At 46.3% G+C, this 25,392-nt stretch overlaps 9 protein-coding genes across 9 annotated transcripts; 7 read left to right on the top strand and 2 right to left on the bottom strand.

The window, feature by feature from the left end:
• Positions 1-467: 467 nt before the first annotated feature.
• On the top strand, positions 468-768 carry DFL_002493 (uncharacterized protein; the record flags this gene model as incomplete). The annotated part of the gene is made up of 2 exons (XM_067631288.1): positions 468-598; positions 663-768. 2 exons carry the CDS (start codon positions 468-470, stop codon positions 766-768), a joined length of 237 nt encoding a protein of 78 aa, XP_067493848.1.
• Positions 769-2,030: 1,262 nt separating this feature from the next.
• On the top strand, positions 2,031-7,517 carry DFL_002492 (uncharacterized protein; the record flags this gene model as incomplete). The annotated part of the gene is made up of 6 exons (XM_067631287.1): positions 2,031-2,079; positions 2,140-2,244; positions 2,315-2,601; positions 2,655-7,203; positions 7,268-7,423; positions 7,483-7,517. 6 exons carry the CDS (start codon positions 2,031-2,033, stop codon positions 7,515-7,517), a joined length of 5,181 nt encoding a protein of 1,726 aa, XP_067493847.1.
• A 3,791-nt stretch (positions 7,518-11,308) lies between these two features.
• On the top strand, positions 11,309-12,445 carry DFL_002491 (uncharacterized protein; the record flags this gene model as incomplete). The annotated part of the gene is made up of 1 exon (XM_067631286.1): positions 11,309-12,445. The coding sequence occupies one exon, from the start codon at positions 11,309-11,311 to the stop codon at positions 12,443-12,445; it is 1,137 nt and encodes a 378-aa protein (XP_067493846.1).
• A 413-nt stretch (positions 12,446-12,858) lies between these two features.
• Positions 12,859-13,674, bottom strand: DFL_002490 (uncharacterized protein; the record flags this gene model as incomplete). Its single annotated transcript, XM_067631285.1, has 2 exons — positions 12,859-13,502; positions 13,572-13,674. The coding sequence occupies 2 exons, from the start codon at positions 13,672-13,674 to the stop codon at positions 12,859-12,861; spliced, it is 747 nt and encodes a 248-aa protein (XP_067493845.1).
• Positions 13,675-18,755: 5,081 nt separating this feature from the next.
• DFL_002489 (uncharacterized protein) lies at positions 18,756-20,189 on the top strand (the record flags this gene model as incomplete). The annotated part of the gene is made up of 3 exons (XM_067631282.1): positions 18,756-19,017; positions 19,226-19,397; positions 19,469-20,189. The coding sequence occupies 3 exons, from the start codon at positions 18,756-18,758 to the stop codon at positions 20,187-20,189; spliced, it is 1,155 nt and encodes a 384-aa protein (XP_067493844.1).
• A 1,167-nt stretch (positions 20,190-21,356) lies between these two features.
• DFL_002488 (uncharacterized protein) lies at positions 21,357-21,749 on the top strand (the record flags this gene model as incomplete). Its single annotated transcript, XM_067631281.1, has 1 exon — positions 21,357-21,749. One exon carries the CDS (start codon positions 21,357-21,359, stop codon positions 21,747-21,749), a length of 393 nt encoding a protein of 130 aa, XP_067493843.1.
• A 21-nt stretch (positions 21,750-21,770) lies between these two features.
• DFL_002487 (uncharacterized protein) lies at positions 21,771-22,343 on the top strand (the record flags this gene model as incomplete). The annotated part of the gene is made up of 1 exon (XM_067631280.1): positions 21,771-22,343. One exon carries the CDS (start codon positions 21,771-21,773, stop codon positions 22,341-22,343), a length of 573 nt encoding a protein of 190 aa, XP_067493842.1.
• A 589-nt stretch (positions 22,344-22,932) lies between these two features.
• On the top strand, positions 22,933-23,703 carry DFL_002486 (uncharacterized protein; the record flags this gene model as incomplete). Its single annotated transcript, XM_067631279.1, has 4 exons — positions 22,933-23,198; positions 23,264-23,356; positions 23,421-23,566; positions 23,633-23,703. 4 exons carry the CDS (start codon positions 22,933-22,935, stop codon positions 23,701-23,703), a joined length of 576 nt encoding a protein of 191 aa, XP_067493841.1.
• Positions 23,704-23,977: 274 nt separating this feature from the next.
• DFL_002485 (uncharacterized protein) lies at positions 23,978-25,386 on the bottom strand (the record flags this gene model as incomplete). The annotated part of the gene is made up of 4 exons (XM_067631278.1): positions 23,978-24,387; positions 24,457-25,044; positions 25,182-25,208; positions 25,290-25,386. 4 exons carry the CDS (start codon positions 25,384-25,386, stop codon positions 23,978-23,980), a joined length of 1,122 nt encoding a protein of 373 aa, XP_067493840.1.
• Positions 25,387-25,392: the final 6 nt, after the last annotated feature.

The raw sequence follows: 25,392 nt of genomic DNA, 5'->3' as shown, positions 1-25,392 counted from the left end.
GAGGAGAAGTGTATTTTGCGTGTTCGATTGTTTCTTATTAATTTTGGAGAGGCGAAAAGCAAATACAAGAGCTGAGGTGTGTGGTGTTGCGGTACACAACCAGCTGCAACCACTCCAGCAGACCAAGACTGGTCCTCAGATAATACAATATACGACGACGACAATGTCTACTATACGATAGCAGTTGTACGGATTACAAGAGGAGTTAAAATTAAGTAAGTACCTATCTGAATAAGTGCAGGACCAGATGAACTTGTTTTATTAATCTAGATTGGATCGTGCACAATGGTAGGAAATGTATGGACATGTACCTACTTAGATGTCCAAGGACGAAAAACTACCTTGCGGCACCCAATTCGTGTCCTCTGGTTGGGACATTTCTGAATTATATCTTACAAGAGATATATTCCCCAGAAGTGCACAGTTCACCGTAAGATTGGGCCAGATTGTAAGGGTTTCATGATGCTATGGAATCGATCCTCAGCCTTGATGCTTTATTTGAATGTTGGGACCTTCAAGCGAATGGTGTACCAACATTGTTTCAATCTAGGATTAGAACTAAAGAGGACTTTCGAAACCCAGATTTCGAAGCATCCTGGTTGGTTACACCCGTCCATGATATGAGGTACTCCTAGCTAAATAAACCTGCGTTCTGGTTGTAGCCAATTCTGGAACGACAGATGTCGGTATGCATATGAGTTTGCTGGTGGACACATTGATCAGGAGACCCACAATGGTGCAATCTTTGCTATCATTCGCAAAAGATAACGGTTGCCCTTGAAGCGACGAGATGGATGATTTCCATCTGGTCAAACATGAAGTCCTCGAAACCGGCGTAGACGGACAGTGCACAAGATGCATGTTGCATATTGAGGGTCGTCTGGTACGCTGCCAATCAGTCACAGCATCTCCTCTCCCGGGCTCTTCAACAGGGACTTTCCACCGATATCAAATTATACTTGACTCTGCAGCTATTTACGCCGCAGCTAAAGGTGATAGGTAGCCGGATGTCCAGCGATGGGCCGAATGCCGAATCGAATGCATTCTGCAGGGCTTCGGCTGCACCAACTGCAACAAGCAAGTCTCCGTCTGCGGCTCTGCCATAGATCGGATGTCTAGAACGCTGTTGAAGTGACTATCCAAATTCTACTCCGTACCCTCACGAGATCTATCATTCCAGCCTGAAGCTGGCCTGGCCTGGCTTCGGCCTCACAGCCGTGTTCCTGGATCATTCAGGCAGGCATGCTGGATACCATGCCGGCGCCAAGAGCTTCACTCATTACATTGGCTATCTCTGTTTGTATGCAAGTCAACATGTCCCATGGAACACCCACCCATCTCCGACTCGGGACAGCAACAGCTCTTCCAAGCTCATAAAGCTAAAAACAATCAGCATCCCATGATAGGTTTTTTTTTTCTGTGATGTGACCCGACCAAGACGTCCACTGTAAGAGCGAGTAGGCGCCCCAAAACGGTTGTTGTGGAGACGACCCATGCTTGGCTTGTTGAACAACAAGTCCGCCTCACCACCAAACCAAACCCAGGACGACTAGCCACAGACGATAGATTGATATAGCACCCCCAGCTCCCTCGACCTAACCCTCGATCGGTTCCTGCAAGGGAATATCGACACTCCACCGCATACCTTCGCCCTCTAGTTATTTTGTTCTTTGAATTCATTTTGTTTTTTTATTGTCTCGTCATATCTTCGAAGTTGCATCCTGGTATTGAACATATTCGGCACTGTGCTGCCTGGATCTTTGTTTCTTGTGGCGATGCTGCAGGTAGCTTCTTCCGGCTACCTGACATTCCACTAACCCCTTTAACTGGTCAAACCTGATTTCTATCTTGAAATTGAAAACTTCTTCCGACACATGCTCCTTTCTTGATCGCCTTACCTCGATAATATCATTACCCCTCAGTTCAATTCGCATTATCAGCGCCGACGGCCCATCCGTCGGCGAGCGGGAACTTCGAATTTCGATACAACCTAAGATTAAGGTCGCTCTGAAAGAGCATCATAGGCTACAATGCCTGCTGTAGTCGGAGTATCCGGCGGCCCCGGCGTGCCTTTGTCCTGTACGTCATCATGTTTGAAGCTGCATCGGCCAACTACATAAGCTAATTTGCTTGTCATAGTCGCCAACAACTTTTGGGGAAAGGATGATGCCGGTGTCGTGCCACTTCTCGAGCGTATGCACTGTGCGAAGACAACGTGTGAAGAGCTCAAATCGTTCTATTCAAGTAGGCATCCCAAAGGCTGGGCCCTTACCTATTATAGCATACTAATCATCGATTTTCCCTCTTTTTAAAGCTCGAGCGAATATTGAAGACGAATACGCCAAGAAACTTCTCGCGCTTTCGCGCAAAAATCTCGGATCTCAAGAAACAGGATCTTTAAAGGCAAGCTTGGATGTTGTCAAATCGGAGCTGGAATCCATAGGGAAGCAGCATGCCAATGTCGCAGCCCAAATGAAGAATGAATTGGACGACGCCTTAACGGCCTTTACTGGTGCCATGAGAGAGAGACGGAAAATCGTACAGCTTGGTGTTGAGAAACTACTAAAAGCGAAAATGTCCCAAACCAATAGTGTCAATAAGGTAATAGATATAATGCCGTTTGGATAGAAGGTACAAGAGCTGACCTAATGTAGACGAGAGACCGTTACGAAAAGGACTGTCTCCTCATCAAGAACTATTTGGCGCAAGGTCATATGGTTATGGGACAAGAGGAGCGGAAGAACAAAGCGAAACTCGAAAAAACCCAAGTTCAACTTACCGCCTCGAATGCGGAATACGAAAACGCAATTAAAACCCTCGAAGAAACGACTGCGCGCTGGAACAGGGATTGGAAATCCGCCTGCGACAAATTCCAAGATCTCGAAGAGGAGAGGTTGGACTTCATTGGAGCTAGCCTATGGTCTTTTGCCAACATTTCTTCCACCGTTTGCGTTACCGATGATGCTTCTTATGAAAAAATCCGTGTCGCCCTCGAGGATTGTGAAGTAGAGAAGGACATTGTTCATTTCATTCAGTCGAAGGGAACGGGCGGAGAGATCCCAGATCCTCCAAAGTACATCAACTTCTGCAGAGGAGATGTATCCGACGACGGCCAGTCTGCGGACGAACCAGGATACAGTCTTGCGCAGTTCCCTAGGGAAGGAAATCCATCGTTTCGTTCGGCATCTCCAATTCCACCGCCGATGAATCTCGACCGAACCGTTGAAGACATCGAAGACGAATCTGTGGGTATTCCTGAAACGGTTACGACTTCTGCTCGTAGCCGGCGAAGCCAAAGCCGCGAGGCTCCGGCCAAAGCTAAGAGAAAGTCGGATACTTTTGTCGCCAAGATCAAGAAGTCAAGATCCAAGCCAGACATTTCGGAAGCGAAGGAGGAAAAGAGAAGAGCTAAGGAGGAGAAGGAGGCCCGAAGGAAGTCACGCAGCATACCAGACTTCAGGGACGAGGAACCCTATAGTCCCGGCGGAACTAGTGATCGAACTCCAAACAAACTACATCGCGAGAGAGACCGGGAGAGAGAACGGGAAAGGGAGAGGGAAAGAGAACGTGAGCTTGAACATGAGCGTGAGAGGGAGAGGGAACGGGAGATGGAGAGGCAAAGGGAGATGGAAAGACACAGGGAAATGGAAAGGCAGAGAGACATGGAAAGACAAAGGGAAAGGAACCATGGGGCATCTTCAAGGGGAAGCAGGCACCACGATGGCCCTAGAGAACATGCAGATCCATATTCTCACCCCTACTCAAATGGTCCGTCATACTCCCAGGCCCCAAGTCGACAATCCGCCTATAGTGATTACCCGGGGGGCGGTAGGTATTCCCGCCGACAACCATCTGACCTTAGTTCGGCCAGTAGCCCAGAGCCTCGGCCTCTAAGCAGTTATGGTGGTAGTGAATACTCCAATCCCACTAGCATTTCTTCTGGAGACGCCTTCGACCACGTACAGCAGCAATTAGCATATGAGCGGCAGCAAGCAGAGTCAAAGAGTCCTACCAAGAAGAAAGGGTTCTTGTCCCATACACCTTTTAGGAGACGAAGTAAGGACAAGGAACGTGATCGTGGACGAAATGCCTATTCGCAATCACCACAATATCACGACCCTCAAATAGTGGCTGTGAACCAGCAGCAGTATCATCAACAATCTCCGCAAAACCAATGGCAACAGCCATCACCACAGCAGTCTCTCCCTCTTCAAACTCAGCAACAATACTACCAACAACCCCCCCAGCCGCAGCCTCAAGCACGGCAGCAGCAGTCTAATGCACCGGTATCTCACAGGCAAACATGGTCTCCGCAAACCGCTCAACAGCAGACCCAACAGGGTCAGCTTCAATACGGCCAGCCTCAGCAACCTACGCGGGCACTGCCAAACCAGCCACCGCAATCCGTACCTCGCGCGCCGCCCAACTACCATTTCGAGACTACGCCAGAGCCTGAACCGATCGACCCAAGGGCTAGTGTTATGTTGAATATCGGAGGCAACATGTTTGATGTCACTGCTAGCCAGGCTAAAAATGAACAAAACTCTCGTCTGCCCCCAAGGGCAGAGGAACCTCCTCCTCCAACAGATGATGACATTGACCTTGACCCCATCGCACAAGCTCTTGCGGAACTAAAGGGGGTTCATAAACGGGTTAATACGAATGTGAGGGCTACTGCAGACAGGTTCTACGGACTCCAGACACCCGCTCCACCTGCGACTCCTGGAATTGGAGGGAGGGAAACCCGTCCCTCGCAGCTTCAAAGAACACAAAGTGATTTAAGCTATATGGCTCCGCCTCCAGGGAATCCACCGCCACGAAACCCAACCCCTCAGGCCAGAGCTCCAAGCCCCGCCCCTCCGATTGCTGCTCCCCAACAACAAGCTCCTCCGCCACAGCAGGCTGCCCCTCCTTCTGTTCAACAAGAGCCCCCCAAACAAAGTGCACTAGGTTTACCTCCCCCCGCTTTCACATCAGCTCAAATGCAAAAGACAACCCAGCGATATGTGAATAAAGCTCAAAATCTCCTTAACAACGAGCAAATAATCCCCCCAGCCCAACCTCAAGTAAACCTCCGTCAAAGGTCCAATACCGTTGACAGGCCGCTCAGTCGACAAAGCCAACGTGTTCTCCCACCCCCTTCTGCACCCGCAAACGAGACTCTACAGAGAGCTGCTAGTCCCGCCCTTCAACAGCGTAGCCAGTCTCCCCACCCGGGCCTTGTGGTTGCGGATCCAATGACCGCTCTTGTGCCGATCAGCGCTGCCGCACCACCCCCCTTACCCTCGCCGTCATCTCGCCAGGCCCAATATCTCGCCACCCAAAGAGGACAGCCCTCTTCTTTTTTAGGCCGACAACCGCTGCAGCAGCAGCAAGAAGAAGCACGGAGACAAGCACAGGCACAAGCGGAGCTGCAAGCCCAGCAAGAGGCTCAAGCTAGAGCCAGGGCCGAAGCTGAAGTCCAAGCCCGAGAATCCCAGGCACGTGCCCAAGCTGAGGCTAGAGCCCAAGCTGAAGCACAGGAAAAAGCTGAAGCCGAAGCCCAGGCCAGAAGTCAGGCGGAAGCGCAAGCACAAGCTAAAGCAGAGGCCCAGGCTAGGGCCCAGGCTGAAGTACAAGCTCGCGCAAAGGCAGAAGCACAGGCTAAGGCGGAGGCAGAGGCGCGTGCGCTTGCTGAAGCGGAGGCCCTCGAAAATCAGCGTCGAGAACAGCAGCAGGCTCAGGCTCAGGCTCAGGCTCAAGCACAAGCTAGAGCCCAAGCAGAAGCTCAGAGACAACAGGAATTATTACTCGAACAACAGAGAAAAATGGACGAGCAACGGAAAGCTGACGAGCAAAAGCGGCAGCAGCTGGAGATGCAAAGACAGCAGGAGCAGCGTGAGGCCCAGCTTAGAGAGCAGCAGGCTCGTGAACAACAGCTCCAGGAACAGCAAATGCGAGAACAACAACTAAAAGAGCAACAGTTGCGTGAAGAGCAGCTCAGAGAGCAACAGTTGAAGGAACAACAGTTCAAAGAGCAACAATTAAGGGATCAACAGATGAGGGAACAGCAAATGAGAGAGCAGCAAATCAAGGAGCAACAGATGAAGGAGCAGCAAGTAAGGGAGCAGCAGGCCCGTGAACAGCAGCTTAGAGAGCAGCAAATCAAGGAGCAGCAAGCCCGAGAGCAGCAACTTAGGGAGGAAGAGGCTCGTGAGCAACAACTCAAAGAACAGCAGCTCCAGGAACAACAGGCTCGAGAACAGCAACAACGGGAACAGCAGATGAGGGAACAACAAATTCGTGAACAGCAGTTTAGAGAGCAGCAGCAGCGGGAACAACAGTTGAAAGAACAGAGGCTGAAGGAGCAACAGCTTCGAGAGCAGCAGTTAAGAGAGCAGCAGGTTCGCGAACAGCAGCTTAAAGAACAGCAGCTTAAAGAACAGCAGCTTAAAGAACAGCAGCTTAAAGAACAGCAGCTTAAGGAACAGCAGTTGAAGGAGCAGCAATTACGGGAGCAACAATTACGAGAACAACAACTCCGCGAACAGCAGCAAAAAGAACAGCAGCTTAGAGAGCAGCAACTTAGAGAGCAGCAGCTAAAGCAGGAGAGAGAAGAGCAGGCTGCCCGAGAACTCCAGATAAAGCAGCAGCAGGAAAAACAACGACAGCGCGAGCTCCAAGAGCAACAGCGCCAAAGGGAGATGCAGAGGCAACAGGAAGAGCAGCGCCAAAGGGAGCTGCAAGCACAGCAGCAAAGACAACGTGAACTACAGATGCAGCAACAGCAGCAAGCCCAGATGCAGAGGTCTCAGATGCCAGCCGCCCAGATGACCCGCCCTGTGTCGCCTGCTATGCAAAATCAAATGAGATCATCCTCGCCAGCTCCGATGAGAGCGAAATCCCCTGCCCCGCCAGCTATGCAGAACTCACCCCGTATGGCCTTTCGTGGGACATCACCATCACCGGTTCCCGCAGGAATGATGAACGATAACCGGCCTGTCAGCCAGCAGAGTAGTAATACTTTTGTTAGTGCCAATATGGAAGCTGAAATGCGACCTGGAAGTAGGATGACCATGAATGAAAGACCAAGGAGCTCATACGGGTTGAATGCCGAGACTGGGGCGGTGGTTCTACCTGGAGGACCAGAGCAAGAAACTGGGATTGAGCTAAGAGATCCAACGAGACAATATAGCAGAGACGGAAGACCGGTTCTTCAATATGGTGCGTATTTACAGTCGTAAAAATATAGAACCTACGAAGATTTGAGCTAACATGATGAATATAGCCCGTGCGAGATATGCTTTCAATGCAACGATTCCTATTGAGCTATCGTTCGAGAAGATGGATATCTTGGCGATTTTGAGAACACAGGACGACGGCTGGTGGGAAGCCGAGATTGTAGGCGATCTACCACCTGGGGCTCATGCAAGAGACTTTATAGGTAAGAATATACTCACGTGCATTGCGGAACCCTAATCAATTGCTAACGCCTGTGTCTAGGATTGGTACCTTCGAATTATCTTGCCCCATTGTAGACCGAATTACGATGACGGTTCAGAACATCCACGAAACGACTTTGATATTCCCTTCTCACCACGACCTTCTATGTGATCATTTTATCCTTCAAGTGCTATTCCGTTGTTTTTTTGAATATTTTGTTTCAGTGTCCTTGTATTGCATAGCGTCGTCTTCTCATCTTTCACTCATACCATTCTATTGCTTTTGAACTTAGTTTTATTTTTTTGACGAAAGAAAGTGCTAGCGGCCTGTAAATACCGAATACGTATACACGAACGTGAACTATCTTTGGTTTTTTGAATGATGATCACCCTTATGTTATCATATCTTTGGTTTATTTTTAGTCCGGGCTCCTGTCCCGCAACATTCGTAGCAGCTCACATCTTGACATGACTATTTAAGGTACCGGACCGCATCAAAAGGAATAAAATTTAAAATAGGTGCACAACTTTTGGGTAGCTAGCTTCGTTGGGAAATCGTTAGGATCGAAAGCATGAATTTCGGAACTTCCTTATAACACAGGTTAATTATAGACATCCACCCGAGAGTACTAGTACCGTCATTTTCGAACCCCAAATTTAACATCAGGCTGCATGCATGGTTGTAATCGCGTAGGTTCGTCGAACAATCAACCCCATTTTCGTAAAGCATCGAAATGAGTCCAATTTGCAAGTTTTTTATGCTGAATAGATGACTAATTATAATGAACTCGTTTCCTAGCATCCATCTTGATTGTGAATTCCTGCCAAGCCCATGACGAGACCAATAAAACCACGATTGATTGTTAATTCACAGAGAACTATACGACCATGGAGCCAATACCCCTATTGATTTCCGAATTAAAACTGTCTCCAACATTGGATGATATGCCCCTCGGCATAGAATATCAGATTACCGAATGCTGTGATGCGACTTCCTACGTTTCTCTTTCGAACACCTGCAGATCGTTAACAAAGTATTCGAGACTCAATATGGTAAGACCATTTACCTCAGCCTCCTAAAACGTAGAATGTGCAAGCAATCATGGTTAATATATAAAATCAACAAAATCCAACAAATATATATATATATATATATGGGAAAAAAGCAGGCACGGGAAAGAGAATTTATGTTTTGTCAATTTTCGGCTCTGAGCGCCGATTCATTTTTTTCTCGAGTACCACCCAAAAAGAAGTTTCCATACAAAGAAGTTGCTTGCTCAAAGCTTCCAAGCCTCTGAAGGATGCCCGGAGTCTCTGACAAAAGTATTTGACGGAATCCAAGAGACCGCGAAGCCATATTTGGTGATTTAGAAAAATATAGTGAAAATGGAGCACAGGGAATGAGATTTCGAACGGCGGAAGTTTTCTTGGAAAAATCAGTCCATCGTTCCGTATCATTCAGTCATGAGCACGGACATTCCCGATTTTCAGGAGTGGGTCTAGACATACACCCGTCTCATGGTAAAACGCACTCAGAATGTATATATATACCGTGCGACAAATATTGTAAGAATACCTTCCCTGAATTTTGTAGCATCCCTCTATGCTTACACAAAGGCCCTAAACTCAACGTAAAGGGCTGAGTTATAAGCTTGCGTGAGGATTCGAAGAACACAAGTATGTTAACAATGGTAGTCTAGTATTACGTTATGCCCTTATTGAAGCATTTATATCCCGACACGATTTACCGGGTATACAACGGCTCCTAGAGGCAGGTATCTGTACAGGCTATGATACTCTTAAAGGGGAGACAAAAGCCCACTGGAGAAATGAGAGCCAGGATTTCGAATGGGTTGAGAATGGGTACGGGCTGAATTTGATTATTAGGTGGCACCCGGTGTCCTGCCGGCAGGTATCTATCGGTTAGTCCCTTATGGATACGACACCGTTAAGGTGCAAGACTGTAGCTAGCTTTCCCGCAATGTTGATTTCATATAGCTGTATGTAAGTACATCAATTCAATATCCGCTGATCACGAACTGTAAAATGATTAAAAGCGCATCTATCAGTGGTCAGATATTCAGGATGATGAACTGTCGGAATGTCGATTAGAGACAATATGCTGATTTTACGCGAAGTCGTAGTGGTTGTATTTCTTATGCCTAGGCTAATTAATTATCAATATACAAAATAGCTTTAGTGTCGAGACTGTTAATAGCTAATCAATGCAATATCTTAATATCATCAGGTAGAATCAATTGTTGATCTATTCTAGAATTCTTTGTGGAAATAAAATTTATACAAGAGCATTCGGATGGTTTATCAAGGTTGGTTCTATTGATGATACTAGTCGTACGATCGTTAAGAGCGCATGGATTCGGTGCTAATATATCGTTAGGAAATAGAATTGGTCGACCTTGGAAGTATTAGTCAGGTGAACCTGTAAGTATATCATACATCATGATCGTGAGCAACTAAGCACAGCATCCCAAACACCAACACTTGGTTGATTGCGAAACTGCCGAAACACAAGAGTTGGTATTTAATATTCCAAATAGGCTTTAATATGACAACGTTGTCCAAGATCAAGACCCCGTGTCTTTTGATGCAATAATCAGTTTAGCATCTAGATTTTCGGCTATTGAATACTTGGGTACATATCCCTGGAAATGCCAACGTTGCCCTTACCCTCTTACATGAGAGGATGGCTTGCGAACTGTGATATCATCGGCTTCCGGATAGCTGGTATATCCGAAAATCATGCAGTATTATGCGTTGGTATTAAAATATGTCGGTCCAAAATGGCCAAAACTCCAACTTTTTAGAGAACAAGCTCACTTTCATAACTTTTTTCCCTTCCACTCTTTTAAGTTAATTAAGCGGCTAACCATCTGAGCAAAAAGAGAGTCACCGGAGCGACACTGCAACGACAGTCCCATGACACTGCATTACGCGGCACCGACACGATTCGCAAGTTGGTACACGGCTGCGCGATGCATAGGCTGGTAACAAGTAGATAGACTGGCAGTTCACAAGCTACAATATTATCATAGCTGTTTTTTTCTGCAGAAAATAAATACCGTTTAAATTTAACTGCTTTGGACCCCATAGTGGTTCGCCAGCAGCACATTATATCTATTCCCACGGGTTTTGAACAGTTTTCGGGCCACTTTTAATTTGAATCATGAATTGTCTCGTGAACTGGACTCGGACCGCCAACACAAGCGTTAAAAGCGTCTTGATTATTCCTTTGAAAGCAATAAGGCAGATTTCAGGTTCCGAAAAATTAAAACCCTCCCCCCAATGCAGTTATGCGCGGCAGCAGCAGTCCCGATTCGTGACCATTTTGCAACAGTTAATTACCCAATTTAGAAATACAACAAAGTTCGAAACAGTGCCTCAGCGCAACATCTGCGCCTGGATCCATGGACCCGGACCAGTCCCGTAACCCTTCAAGGCTATATTACCTTAAAGGCCAGGCTATGCGGATATGCTATACCCCAATCTTCACGATATGATGTGGCACACTTACACTAAAACTGCTGTTCTAGACCTCGCCGCCTCTTGTATCTATATAAGAAATGGATCCAAAATTTCCAACAGAACTGGCATGGTGTATGCAGTTTCGCGTAGCCCAATCGGCGCAATTGACGCAACTAACTTTGCATTAGAATCACAGATGCTGCGCAAACGATAATGTAGTAAGGTACTATCTTTGTATAGCTGTTGCCTTCGCAATATTTCTCATAAAGATAGTCAGCGATACTAGGTAGGTAGTTACAATTTTGAACCAGCTCCCCGGGATCGATGATTCCACGCTACTCTCATTTAATTTGCGTTCCCATCAGAAAAGATTCAAACTTATGGATATATCCGGCATTGTGAGAATGCCAGGGATATATCGGCTTTTCCTTTCCTTCTTACTAGCTTCAAACGCACGGTCAATTCCAGTTGAGCATCTAGAATTAGAAGGCCTGGTACCTAGAGAATTAGGTGGCAATTCTGGGAATGCAGCTATAATTGCAACTCGACGAACGGAACACAACGGGACCGAAATCCAGCGAAACACTACCTCCAATATCATAAACCTTACTGTAATAAATACTACGGAGATAATTCCATTAAATGCCTCAGTTCCCACCTTAGCACCAGTAGAGCTTGAAGGTATCCCAAGCTCGAATGAGGCCGCTAGTATCGGAGATCTCACGGGCCCTAAGCCAGAGGTATCTATCTCAGGCACCAAAGAAGGTCAATATGTCCCACCCTCCACCTTTTACACCTTCAAAGTCGTCTGCCCAAGCCTCCCAGAAATACTCGGTGACGGCCCAGACCACAACAGGCGAATGAGCCAAGATCCTAAACAATACCGCAGTTTTTCATCTACCCCCAAAACTCGCCCATCGGCAACCGAAAACCTCGAATCCGCTGGTATATTCTTCAAAGTCCTCCTCGGGGTGTGTCTAGAGTGCGCCGAATGTGATCCCCAAACCGGCCAACTAAAAGCCCTCCCTCCGAGCCGGTGCAAAAGCGCCGAAACTGTAGGCCGCTGTTCAAACTGGCTAAACTGCTACTGCGAAGTCGAAATGAAAGATTTTATCAACCGTGAGGATATAAGCGACGAGGAAGCTCGAGATATCTATAGAACTTTAGATGGAATTCCGAACTGGATTAAACGAAAGCATCCAAATCACCGGTTTGTTACTTTGGATGGGCTATCCTTGGCTTGGCAGAGGGACGGGTGGAGTCGACCGCATCCCTTGCCAGTTGGGACTATTTGGCGCGGTGAGGTCTATGACCCTGATGGGCCCGGCCCGGAATTTGCACCAGATACAGCCGAACCATTTCCGTTATATGGACCGGGTCCGTCAGAGCCTCAGAGAGACTACCGGTGGCTTGTAAGCGGAGGTCCTGGCTTATTGGGTATTGGTGGCAACTCCAATTTCAAACGTGATAACGTAGGTGGTGGTGATGATGGTGACGCCCGAGAGAATCACCAAGAGTGGGGAGCGGAGAAAATACCATAGCCTATCAAAGTTTGAGTGTTACCAAGGACCTGGATAGGGTAGTACATAAGTACTCACGGCTGGGAATTCTTCCAGTCGTTTGTCTTTTTGAAGTTATATACCCTTCACTATTGATGTGGACCCGAGTAAAGTGAGCAAAAGCTATCCGAGCAGATAGATTCACAGATGGTTTTTGCACACCAGATGCGAGTGGCGCCTGAAACGAGTTACGTCCACGGTCACGTAACTGCTATTAAGATACGAGTTTTGGATATAAATTTAGGTTTAGTTTTTTATCAATTGTTTCTAGTATTTTCGCAAACTAAATTATGATAAAGGTCATGTCCCTTTGAGCCGCCGTAATTATCATGGATTTCCGCCAATAAGAAAATGAAAGAGAAGAGAGAAGTAAAAAATCAAATCAAATCAAAAAATCAAGACTTATAGCACATGCGGTCATAGCGGCGACATACAGCGCCAAGGGTAGCTTTAAGCAGCCACTCAGGCCCCGAAACACCCATCCATGGCACAGTATCGACCATATCCCGAGTTTTGCTATCCTCATAAAGAACGTCATCTAAGTATTTTAGATACTCAGTAGCCCCTGGTTCATTCCCAATCTGGACAAATTGAATGCCGACCTGGCGAGGGGCCGCCTCCAATTTGTCAAGCCGTGTGGCATACTGTATGATGGTACTTTCTGGATCATCTGTAGGTTCACCGTCGGTAATGACGATGATGTTTATTGGTTTGCAGTGTTCTGGGTCCCGGGCATAGACTCCGAGATAAGGTTTCAGTATGTTATCCAGTGCCTTAGCAAGTGGTGTCCCGCCTTGCGGCTTGGTGGCTCGGAAAAGACCCATTATCTCCTGAGGCTTGGTCATATTGCATCTCCCTCTGGCATTGAGGAAGTGAACATCGATCCCATCCGTGTCGTAGCGAGTTACAAGCTCTGCGAGGGCAGATACGGCATTTGCAGTATCTCTCCACCTTCCTCCAGCCATGCTCCCACTATCATCAACCAGGAGGATAGTATCGAACTCCGCAAGAAACGAATACCGATCATCCGAGCCAGGCTCTTTATAAAAATAATTAATTAATTAACCCCACAAACTAATAGGGGGGGGTTTTAAATGAATTAACTCACCCGTGTAGGTATTGGCAGAACCGAAATTATTCGAAGGCAACTCTGGTAGGAATGTACTACCACCACCTTGCGAGCCCAATGGCTTTTCTCTCTGGTGAGCCATTGACTCCGAGTTTCGGGATATAGCCCAACTAGATAACTCAGCTAGATTTTCGTTAAGAATAGTGGGTCTGGCGTGGATAGTATTTTCGTTTTGTGATGAAGTGCGGGAGCCCGAGTGCGAGCGAAACGGCATGTCGATTTAGGTAAAATTCGATAGCGTCTTGAGTACCCGAGTGGTGATAAGTGGGAGGAGAAAGAGCAGCTAATGATCGGTGATACTATAACTTTACTATTCAAGCACCTATGCAGGAAAGTTGAGTGGAACCAAGGATAGTATGAAGGTGGGGGTAGAGTGATTGGGTAAAGTCTAGCAAAGCGGGCTCACAGCAGATATTTCAATCGAAATGACTTGAAGGATCCTTCGGACTTAATACCTGCCCCACCGGATGGGTTACATCAGCCTTCTGGTATAGTCGATTGCAAGCTTCCATCCCAGATCCAAACTGAAGGAGCTCTTCTCAGCGGATAAACATAATTAGTTGAATCAGCTGAGGCCCCGCAGCTAAAACTTTACCCGACCCTTTCTCCCGTTGCTCGAAGACAAGTACATGCTTTTCAATTTGGGGGGGGGGGTGAAATGCAACAAGGCTGCGCCTTGAGGATACAGATACAGATCCTTCAGGATAGCTTGGCGCATTGTCTCGAATCTGGCCGATTCTTGATGCTCCTCCGCTTGACCAAAGACGAAAGTGATACACTGATCTTGATTCTTGGGCACTTCTGGTCTTGCAAACCCTCCACCAAGTAACAAAGGCACTTCCGCATTTTTGATCAAAGAGACACCAAACTTCATTATATAGATGTAACCCTAGATTAACAGACGTATCTGCTATAAATCAGCACGAATTAATGGGGGTATCTCAAAATCCGAGAAACCAACCCACTATATCTTGCCTCCAAACCCGCTCTCGGAAACAGCGTTATTCAATTGGGCGGCAATCTGGGTTCTTCCGATCAATCGACAAGCCACATATGCAAAGAAATCGCGGCCCAGATTGGCCAAGATTGTGTATACACATATCCACCCCATCCCTCCGCGTTGCGTTCAGCCGTAGCTGACGGTCACTGGACATCCATGTAGACGTTAGCTCCGCCATTTCCTGTGTCTATGAACCTAGGCTTGCGCGCGTTGCGAAGAGAGACCTATAGACCTTTGCTTGATAGTTTACTGACTGTCATAAATTATAGCTACTTCGCTTAATGATATGGGACGGATCGAGACGTGCGCTAGCACGGGTTTTGGGATGCTAACAAGGCTAATGCCCAGCATGCCCCCTGGCAGAAGATAGCCTTGTCGGTAGCTCGGTATTAAGATTAAGTCCCTGGTCAGAAAACTGCGGGGTATGCATCCTCTAGCTTATTAGCACCGCTCTCGCCCTTATACCCCAAAACCAGTTCGAGCCTCAATTCTGGCAAATTTACCACTGTTCTCGTATCCTCAATTTTACTAATATATAGCCCTCGTACCAGCTATAATTATTCCTATCCGGCGCTGCCTAACTAATCTTTAATATGGGCGAAAGTTTCGAAAGCATGCGCAAAACAAAGTCTCTTAGGTCATTGTGCTAATAGAAAATCTCGGATAATCGAACCGTTTTAGATGCCGGAATGGATTTGCCTGGCGCATCCTACGGGCGAACCTAAAGTAAGGCCAATGCACGCGCAATGGAGATTAGATTAATAATATCCAACAATACCTTGATCACGACATACTTTGTACCATCCATGCACAATATTAGTCTAAAACTAATAGCCAAACATGTACCAAACCAATATCTCTAATAGATTCAAAAATGCAGGGAGCTAGCGGTACCTGGCTAATCACAATATCACAAAGCTTTATTGGATAGTGATCTTGAGTGGTAAGAGAAGATTTCGTGGGGAGTTTGGGTGTTCACATGTTCTGTTGCATTTTTGAGTTCTCAACACATCTTGGCGTTCTCGTTCTATAAATCATTTTCCCACCGACATTCTTTTGGATCAACAACCAATTTCCTTTGTTCAACTATCATACACCTATTATATTGTATTATTCGTTCGTTCCCTTCTAGTACACATCGTTATTTTGTCATTTATATATATACTATGCGCAGTCCCCCACGCCTACACGTTCTGTTCCAGACATCCTCTCTACGTATAGCTGATGGGGCAGTTGGTATGCTGCTTGGCTCCTGGAGCCTACACCACATCCTCACAGTGGGGCTATAGCTACTTAGGTATATATATGTGTGTGCGTTCACAAAACAGTATCAAGAGCTACTATGCACATGTGTGTTAGTTTGCGTACTGTACCGACAAGCCGGATGATATTTACACGTATACGCTAATAATCGAATTGCATCGTATTATTACAGTTAAAGGGGAAGAAAAATCACATATTATTCGAATTCGAACAGTATTGAAATCACCCGTTTGCCGGCAGTGTATATTTGTTGGGAGACAACAACCTTTTTAAGCTTTTATCCATTTCTAACTTGCTGACCTTGCTCACCACTTTCATCCAAGTTAATTCACATATTCGGTACAGAATGCCGGATTTTGTGAGCATCGACTGCCGTATCACAATCCATATCTTCAGGTTGTAATACCCGGCTGACCCTGTGAGGGTACCATTTTGTGAATTGAGGAATATTAAATAATGTTGATCGACGTCAAATCATATGCTCGGACTAGTTTTGGTCTGCAATCCTGCTTTCCACCTTAGCGGAGACTTACAGAAAGGCTTTGCGTCAATAGACTATCGAAGTGATGTAAAAAAAAGAAAAAGGAGAGAGATGATGATGTAAAGAAGAAGAAAGGGAGAGAGAAGGTGAGTGAGTGCGGATGTGAGTGTGAGTGTGAGTATGAGATCTACTCGAGATAGAGGAAAGTTAAGAAACGAGAATGGTGTCTTATTACAGCTCCAGACTATTTATACACTCCTACGAAATGTTCTTAACAAGCGATTTACTCCTAAACAAATATCCTATTTCTAGGGGGTAGTGCCAGTAAATTATCCAGGTCGTTTTTGCACGTTTAGAATATTTAGTTGCCAGAACCTTAGAACATCTTTTTTTTCTCCTATAGAATATGGGATAAATCGTATAAAAACTAGCTCGAGGTATCAAGATAATTATGTAATACGGAGATTTCACGGATGCAAGGTGATACTAGTGTGTATATGTATACAAATTGATGCTTAAGTTGCTGCCTGACTTCTAAATACACAACAGTTAATACAATATATTTAAGCACTTAGATAATAATAAATGAAAAAATATATATAAACTGGGCAGGAGATAAGTCCGTGAACCGGATATTAGGATGTAGACAATCGAACTGGACAGTATGTGTTTCCGTGTAGTCGCGCCACCTACGTGGCATCTGTATAGACCATAGTACTGTATAGAAATTATCGCAAATAATAACGGTAGTATGTATTTCTGCCAAGTCATATTTCCTACGTAAGATATATTCAGAAAAAACGTGACAATAACACAATTAAAGCATGCGGTTATTTAAGAAAGGTAGAATAAAATAGATAGAAATTAAGAAATACTATATCACAATATATTGTTGTAAGTAGAGGAAACAATCAAAGGTCCTATTCTAAGGGATCAGTAACGCCCTCAAAAAGAATCTCGTTAGTACCGACGGTCATAGGTTTTTTGGATTCTGGGTATCCTAAAATGAAGTGGATGACTTCTGTCGAAAGCCCTTCCTACTACATTATCAAAATTTACCAAGTGTAGCATTACAGGTTCATCATCCACATGTGTATATGCCACTTTCCGCCAATAAAAAATACCTAGTATGTTGGTAGTTGAAGCCTACTCTGGGGTCCCTATCCTCATGCCATTATGTACATACTTGGATAAGTTTGTGGATTCGAAATTCGAAATTTGCAGCATCTAGTCAAACGTCTAATAGTTAGCTTGGTTCCACACCTACCTTATGTGCTGTTGTAGTGCACTGGAAAATGTCGGGTTTTATGAATGAAGCCTACCACTCGCGATGGTATGTATCGATCGTTGTGGGTTTTCGAGAGAGCAAGCTTAAGTGAATCCTAGATTGGAGTTTTGAGAATCCCAAACCTGCAAATGAATCAAGTGACTTCGAATTCTGAAGCAACCCCCCTGGCTCCGGAACAATTTCCAAAAGTGTGTTTGCAAGTACCTAAGTACATACCTACAACCGGCGACCCTATACATATATACTTTGGTGGGCTTTCTATTTAGTTGGGCACGATTTTACCCCTGTCATCTGTTAACTTCCACTGTCGTAATTGTATGCGCATGTATAAATTTCTTCTCGTACCCATGTAAGGCAGTCTACGAGCTTAATAAAAATTTGATAACTGAGCTATAATAACGTTTAGCTCTGGTAAACTGTATAAATTTAACGTCGCATTGATATGCCGATTCCCACCATACCTAATACGGAGAACTTGAACGACAATTTCTCGTCCGAATGGCATGTTTTTGATTATCGTCCCTTTTCCCTAGGTCGGAGAGGTGGCTGAAGCATGCGCATGTAGATAACTCTCCTCTTCTGGTCTCGCGCGTTGCATTGTCGTAATCTGTTGTCGATCTCAAGCAGGGGTCTCGAAGGAGGCAACTCTTCGACCATGGCATACGCACCTGTTCGATTTGAATGTCCACAAGCTTTAAATTTAAAACCGGTACCCCGACATTGTAATGCATTGTCTCCCTCCTTTTTTCTTCTCTCGCCACGAGAAAAAACAAGAGTTCTTTGAGTTAAACAGCATTCCTTATAAGAAACACGGTACCCAGGCTACAGTATCTTTGATCTATTATATCAGGGTATCCCCTTCGACATTCGTTTCTAAAGCCGGGGTCGCCGTTGTATCGATACTTCGAAACACATTCGACACAGTGGCAGCCTAATAAACCAAATCTCTGTCAACGTTCTGTTTCCCGTGCTTATCATATTTAACATTTTGACAATCTGGAAGCCTTTTTGTTTCTCTTTTCTAGGATGGATTTATAACCTAATTGGATTCTCGTATCTTAAATCGAAACTTTCAATCTAGAAGAAAATTCAATCATATCAACCTCGCCGAATTTTCGAATTGCAACAACCATGATGCGTTACCTGCAAAATGGCCCGAGAACGTGGGCGTTCCAAGTAATCCTGGCTGCGGCGGCCCTTACTGGATGCGAAGCGAGACCACGACCATGGGCTAACGAAATACCAACCGCAACGGCGGTATTCCCTTCAACTGCTGGCACAAAAATACTCAGACCAACACCATTCAATTTTGTTCAGGCGTTTGTAGAAAAAAGGTTGAAGAAGAGAGATGAGTACCCTGATAGTGTATGTGGGTTTATTGGAGGCGATGTTGGTAAGCTAAAGAATTGATTCCTAATATCGGACCAAGCCGATCGAGGAAGGCTCCTTAAGATGCTCTGCGAATTGCATTGTATCAGTGCTTCAGGATTGCACATAATTATAATTATGCGAGCCCAACGCATTTTATGCAACATCTGGAGCCTACTGGGTATATGCTCTTGAAAATCTTCGAATGAATTACTAAGAATGATCAAATATAGCATCACCTGCAGTATGTTCCTCGGATTCGGTTTGTCTATGGGATCAAGCACACGGAGCCGTTGGATGTTCAGCAACAGAAGATGGTGGAGATTTAGCAGTTTACACAACCTGCGTCGATAGTAATAACGACGACATTGCCAGCTTACAGAATAACCCTTGGGCATTTACTTGGTAAGACAATCTGTATATATACCTATTAAAAGGCTCTCGACACTAACGCAAATGGGGGGAAAAAATTGTAGTTCTGAAGAATGTTTCCGAAATTCATACGAATCAATTAGCGACCAGGGTTTCACACAGTGGGGATGCGGGGCGTCGGATTCTGCAACAACAGTGCTTACTCAACCAAGTGGCGTCGATAACCAGAGCGCAAAAGTGTCTTTGACATCGATAGATATGACTACACCGTCAAGCTCAAGCTCTGCCGAATCTTCTACAAGCACGTCTTCATCGTCTTCAAGCCAACCGCCTTCTAGTACAACAAGTTCAGAAGACTCTTCGTCTACAAACCCACCGTCGAGCACATCTAGTGGAGGTAACCAGTCTTCAACCACTAGCGGAAACCCTTCATCCACAAGCAGCGGTTCAACGCCTACGAATTCCACAGGGACTTCGACGCCTGTGCCACCGAATGACTCATCCACCAACGTCGGTGCAATCGCCGGTGGAGTTGTAGGAGGTGTCGCAGGCCTGGCGTTGATCGCCGGTCTACTTCTACTACTCAGAAGACGTAACAATAAGGAGAAGTTAAAAAGGGTCTCCGGGGCTTCCGGTTCAAATCTGAAGCCCCATGATATGGGAGACGTTTATGAGCCCAAGGAACTAGATGCGACGACACCACAGATTCCGAGTGAGCTACCAGGAGACTCGCCAATGGTTGGGCCGAGTAAGCCCGCTGCAGAGCCTGCCGAGTTGCCGGGGTCTGAAGTACCCATGAGACCAGAGCCTGAGAAGAAGGTGTAAGGCAAGGGACTGGTCTATAAATTTAATGTTTTAAATTAATGTGCGGAGATATGCTCGATAATGTGGAAGATCCCTTGCTCACACGCTTTTGGTCTTCCACTAATAATAATGATTTTGCATTTATAGTTTCCATCGTCATGTAGCCCCCGAACTAATGAAAACGGCGCTTTATACTCGTTGGCCATATTTGACTCATTCGTGAGCTCGTGGGAAACCGGTCTCATGGTGGGCGAGGTCGTTTTATATCAGCCTTCGTGGAGAAACCACGTTTTATTCATGTTATTATTTGCTTGAATGAATACGAGATCCTAAGGCTGTCAATACGATAGACTATAGGCCTGTGGCGCAGTCAATACTGCCATGTACACACCTGATTCTCTTCTCGATCACCACTTTAACCATTTTCTCTACTTCTGTCTCAGCCTTCGGCTTCGGCTTCGCCCCCGCCCAGCCAGGTTATGGGCGTTTCTCAAGTCAAACCTCCCGCATCGACCGCATCGACCGAGTGTCTCCTAATTACGATTGCTACAGCATCCTACAACCTGAACCCATCAGGTCAACCGCCCAACCCCGAGCCAACGATGGAAACCTTTGAGCTGTAAATGCTATTATAGCTGCAAACTGGATAGACACCGCTCAGATGGACGCCGTGGCCTTCTACACCACTCCGGACTCCAGAGAGGATAGTAAAGCATTGATTGTTCGTTGGTTTACCGATATGAAGTTGCCGCGAATGTCATACCTAGCTGCTGGGTTTGAAAGAGAACGTATTCCGAAAAGATTAACGGCTTATAAGCTTATTATTATACCACCAGGATCAGCGTCTGAGGAGGACTATGCATTGGCCAGTGTCGACTTTGAAGCTGCAATTCTCCAAACCCGGCGTTAATGAAGCCTGGGTCCGTATTTTCTCCTCGTACGTTCCTGCGTCCTTCTACAACGTATTGCGATGGCCTTATTCTCTATGCGTCATTTGGGGAAAGTACCATCAGAGCACTCGGCGGTATAGCAAAAGAGTATTTTCAGAACCACCCCGACGCAGTTGAAGTCCCTGCGGATCAAGATTTTGCCAATTGACCAAAATTGGAAGAGTGGTTCAATAGGCAATTAAAACAATTGATGACGGGGGTTGCTTGGCCCTAGAGCAAGGGGAAGGCAGGTACAGCCATGTTTCTGCCAGGGAGGTTTCAGTGTAATGAGTTAGAAAAGAAAGTCTATATTGACTATAAGCCGCCTCCAGCTCGCATATCTCGAAATGCCATGGGAGAAGAGAGCGAAGTTGTCCAGCTTGACGAGGTGGTACTTGACTCAGATCAAGTTAATCTAGCCCGGGGACAAGGAAATGCCGAACAAAACTTCATACCGGATAATGAAGAGCTAGAGTTGTTTGGCGATTTAGATTTTGGGATATCTACAGAGAATGAATCGTCAGAGCAGCTGGCTGCCTCGGTTACACTCTTCGGGTCTACTAGAGAGCGATTCCAAGGACCGGCGATAGACCCTAGTTCCGACGGTGTGGTCCGTGAGGTCGCCACGGCGCCCGCTACGGGCCAGGGCTAGCAGAGCGAATGGCGAGAAAATATGGGCGGACGAAGTTGGCTCGGGGTTAAGAGGCGAAAGGAAGCTGCAGCCGGTGTCAGGCCCGAGACTGAGACCGACGTTTACCTAGAGGATCAAAACACGGAGGAAATCGAAATTGCACCTACAAAGGTGCAGCTAAGTGAAGGGAACCAGGGCTTTCGTGTACGTCGGTTGGGTGATTCGAACGGTCCTACGAATGCCGATTACCAAAATCTACGGGCGGCCAACGAAGCAGATAGTATATCCGGCCCTCTCGATCTACTGGCGTCACGTCAAGGCCAAGAGTTTAATACTCGAATCTCTAAAAATATTAACGATCTTAACCTCGCAGAAGGTGCTACCGGCCTTGACGGATTAAGAGGGATGGTTAGGGAATTGCAACAAAAGTACCTACCTTTGAACTTCCCAGCACTCTCCGGTAGCCAGGGTCACGGGCGTCCGGAGATACAAATCCCCGTCGCGAGGTATCCAAGGATACAAGAGGGAAAGATCCAGGTTCCACCTCTAGCCCAGGTATACAAAATAACGTTAATGCATCTGGGGAACAACCATCAGAGTTTCTCAGAGATCTAAACGGCATATGGCTTGAAAGTGGAGGTCGCGAGCCACCGCTGCCACAACCATAGAGCGCGAGTAAAATCTTGTATTTGACAATAGGCAGCCTCTGACTAGGAAGTAGAAAACCTATAGCTTAGTTATGTAAAAGGGAGAATACGGATGCACGCATATGAGACGGTACATATAAGCTCGAATATGGATAAACTTGAGAAGATGATTTTAATCTAGCTACTAAAGGGCCCTTGAAATTTCGGTTGTAGTCCGGCATATATATTCTTGCGTAAATGGCTTATGGCGACTTTAGTTATTCCAATCCCAAATATACTAAGCACTTAATTACCTACCTAGTATATATAAAAATGTAATTTGACAGGTATCGATGCGACGTCGACATCGTGGAACAGAAATGTTATAAAAAGTGTGTTGTTTCCGACCCCAGTCAGGCCATCCTTCCTTGACGCACCCATGACATGTTGCGACCAGGCATTCGTTTGCATTCGTAAACCCCAGAAATAGGCCGACTAAACATCTCCATCGCCCATTCACCCCGCTCCCCACCTCCGTGCGCAATCAACCCCCTCCCAAAGATCAATACTTCATTACCATGTCCGACTGGGCGCCTTACCAGTCCACCGACCCAGAAGCTCAACGCTCCTCTCTGAGGTCCCCGCCACCAGGGAGCAACGGTTTCTTCTCCACATCCCCGCGACTCGAGTCGCAGAGTAATCCGTGGGGGGACAGTAGATCGTACAGTCCCTCGAACGTTATACAACCCGAAAATGGAGTTGGCTCTTCAACTTCAGCGGGGTTTGGGGGTAGTCGAGGGGGAAGGGAGTTTGTGAATCAGTTCGAGACGAGCTTACCGTTGAGGTATACGGCTGACTATACTTTAGTTTGGAGGTAGATAGGATACTGAATTTTTCTTCTCATTCTAGAATGGACGTCGAAGCAGCGCTGGCATATATCCTTCTCCCACCGGCGGGTGGCGTACTGCTACTTGTGCTGGAACATAATAGCGACTATGTTCGGTACGGCACCTACACCCCCACATAATGGCTGTCGCGTGCGCATCAACTAACGAATCTACAATAGTTTCCATGCCTGGCAGTCGGCACTTCTATTCACGGCGATGTTTATACTACATCTTATTTTCTTGTGGTCTCACTTCTTTTCGGTGCTGTTATTATTTATCGATTTGGCGGTGGTTGTGTATTTGAGCGTAAGGGCTTATAGTGATGGTACGAGTGCCCCGGTTTATATTTATTGCCCATCTAGATCAGCGATGGCTAATGATCTCCTTCTAGCTGATACCCTGGATCGATTTGAAGTTCCGTATTTCGGAGCTTGGGCCAACTCGTTTGTTGAGGAAGAGTAGACAGTAGACAGGAGAGTGGTTGCGTGATATACGACCGTATTAGCAAGTTGCTAGCGAGGATTTGGGGGTATATATCTTTGTCGTATTTTGCCATACTTAAACATACGGCCTTTATCAAGAAGTTGCGGGCGTTTGGGATTTTCTTTGGCGCTTCCTTTGGAACGGACTAGAGCGCTTCAACAACTTGGATGTCTACAATTAATGATAATATCATTCTCTAGCGTATTATATTCGCATTACATTTCGGGGCCATGGCTTCTTCGGAGCATTGTCCTTAACGAAACTTATCAGCCAGTGCCCTTAACATCTTCATGGTTTGCTCTTCCTTTGCCCGGTGCACCTGTAATCTCTCTTCCCTCTCTGCCTTCCGAGCTCTCAGTAAGGCCTCCTTCCTCAACTCCCTTTCGTTCTTCTTTCTTTCTAGTGCTGCCTTGTGCTGCTGAAAGCTCTTCTCTCCTCCCATCAGCGCAGAATCGCCAACTTCTTCCATATCTCCACCTTTGGCATCTGCAAAGGCTTTATTTGCGGCTGCCGTCTCCCGTTTCTTCTCTAGCTGTCGTTCCCTGGACCCGGCTTCCGCACGAGGTACTAATTCCTCCAAGCGCTCCTTCTCGAGTTTTCGCTCTTTTTTCCGTTCGTAGCGGAGGTCGGCGCGACGAAGGTCTGCTTCTTCATCATCAAGTTCTGTATTTCGCTGTACGTTAGCAATTGTGTTCTAAACTATCGATACCACCTGCGGCTTTTGTTCCCTACCTCTTTGTAGCTCAAGATCCTGTGTCGTTGGCGGTTTTGCGCTAGCTTTTGGTTTCGCAAAACTTTCGGGTATAGCGGGCCCGATCATGTCGCTATCGTCACTTTCGTTTCCGTCCTTCATCTCAACGTCTTCTGAGGCGGCCCCGGATGGCGTACGGTCCCCATCAATTTTCTGTAGAGCTCGAGTGAGTTCCTCGTCCGTCATATTCCGGATCCTGGATTCGGCCTGTTCGCGGGTCTCAGCGTCCTTGTCGTCACTCTTTTTCTCAATCCGACTTTCTTTGTTCCGACGTCCGTCCCTATCTCGGTCCCTACTCCTACCCCTACCCCTTTCGCTGTCCCTATCTCGATGACGATCTCGGCCCTTATCGCGATGGCTTCTGTCCCTGTCCCTGTCTCGATTACTCTCTCGTCTATCGTTGTCTTTATCCCTACTCCTCCTATCGTCTCCTCCATCTCTATCTCGCGAATGCCGTCTTCGAGTCGATGGCTTGTGTTCTTGTTGGAACTTCAAATAGTCCTCCCAGCTTGGTAATCCGGAGTCGCTATCAATCTGGACTTTATAGTCCTTATCATACCAACTCGACGCTAGTTCTCCCATGTTCCTCCGTGAATTAGCCTTAAGTCTATTGAAAATCTTAGGGACAGCCAACAACTATTCGCAAGAAAAATAATCTTTTCTGGGAAAGAGAGACATTAGAAAGAAGAAATTTAGTGGAACTTACCATCGTCCGACGAATCGCTTGAATCGGCTACGAAGCTCTCGTTCGTCAATGTCCATTACATCAACAGACTTTTGAATATCGAGATATTTGGCAAAGAGAGCGAAGTACACTGGAAGTGAGGTCTGAGTATCGAGAGGTTTGGAATTGGAAGGTAGGAGGACCGGAGCGGATTGCTTAGGCGATGGCGAGCGACGAGGACGGTCATGACGAT

Source organism: Arthrobotrys flagrans (assembly GCF_004000055.1).
Source record: "Arthrobotrys flagrans strain CBS H-5679 chromosome Unknown unitig_3, whole genome shotgun sequence".
Taxonomy (NCBI): domain Eukaryota; kingdom Fungi; phylum Ascomycota; class Orbiliomycetes; order Orbiliales; family Orbiliaceae; genus Arthrobotrys; species Arthrobotrys flagrans.
This window is presented reverse-complemented; position numbering and strand designations above follow the sequence as displayed.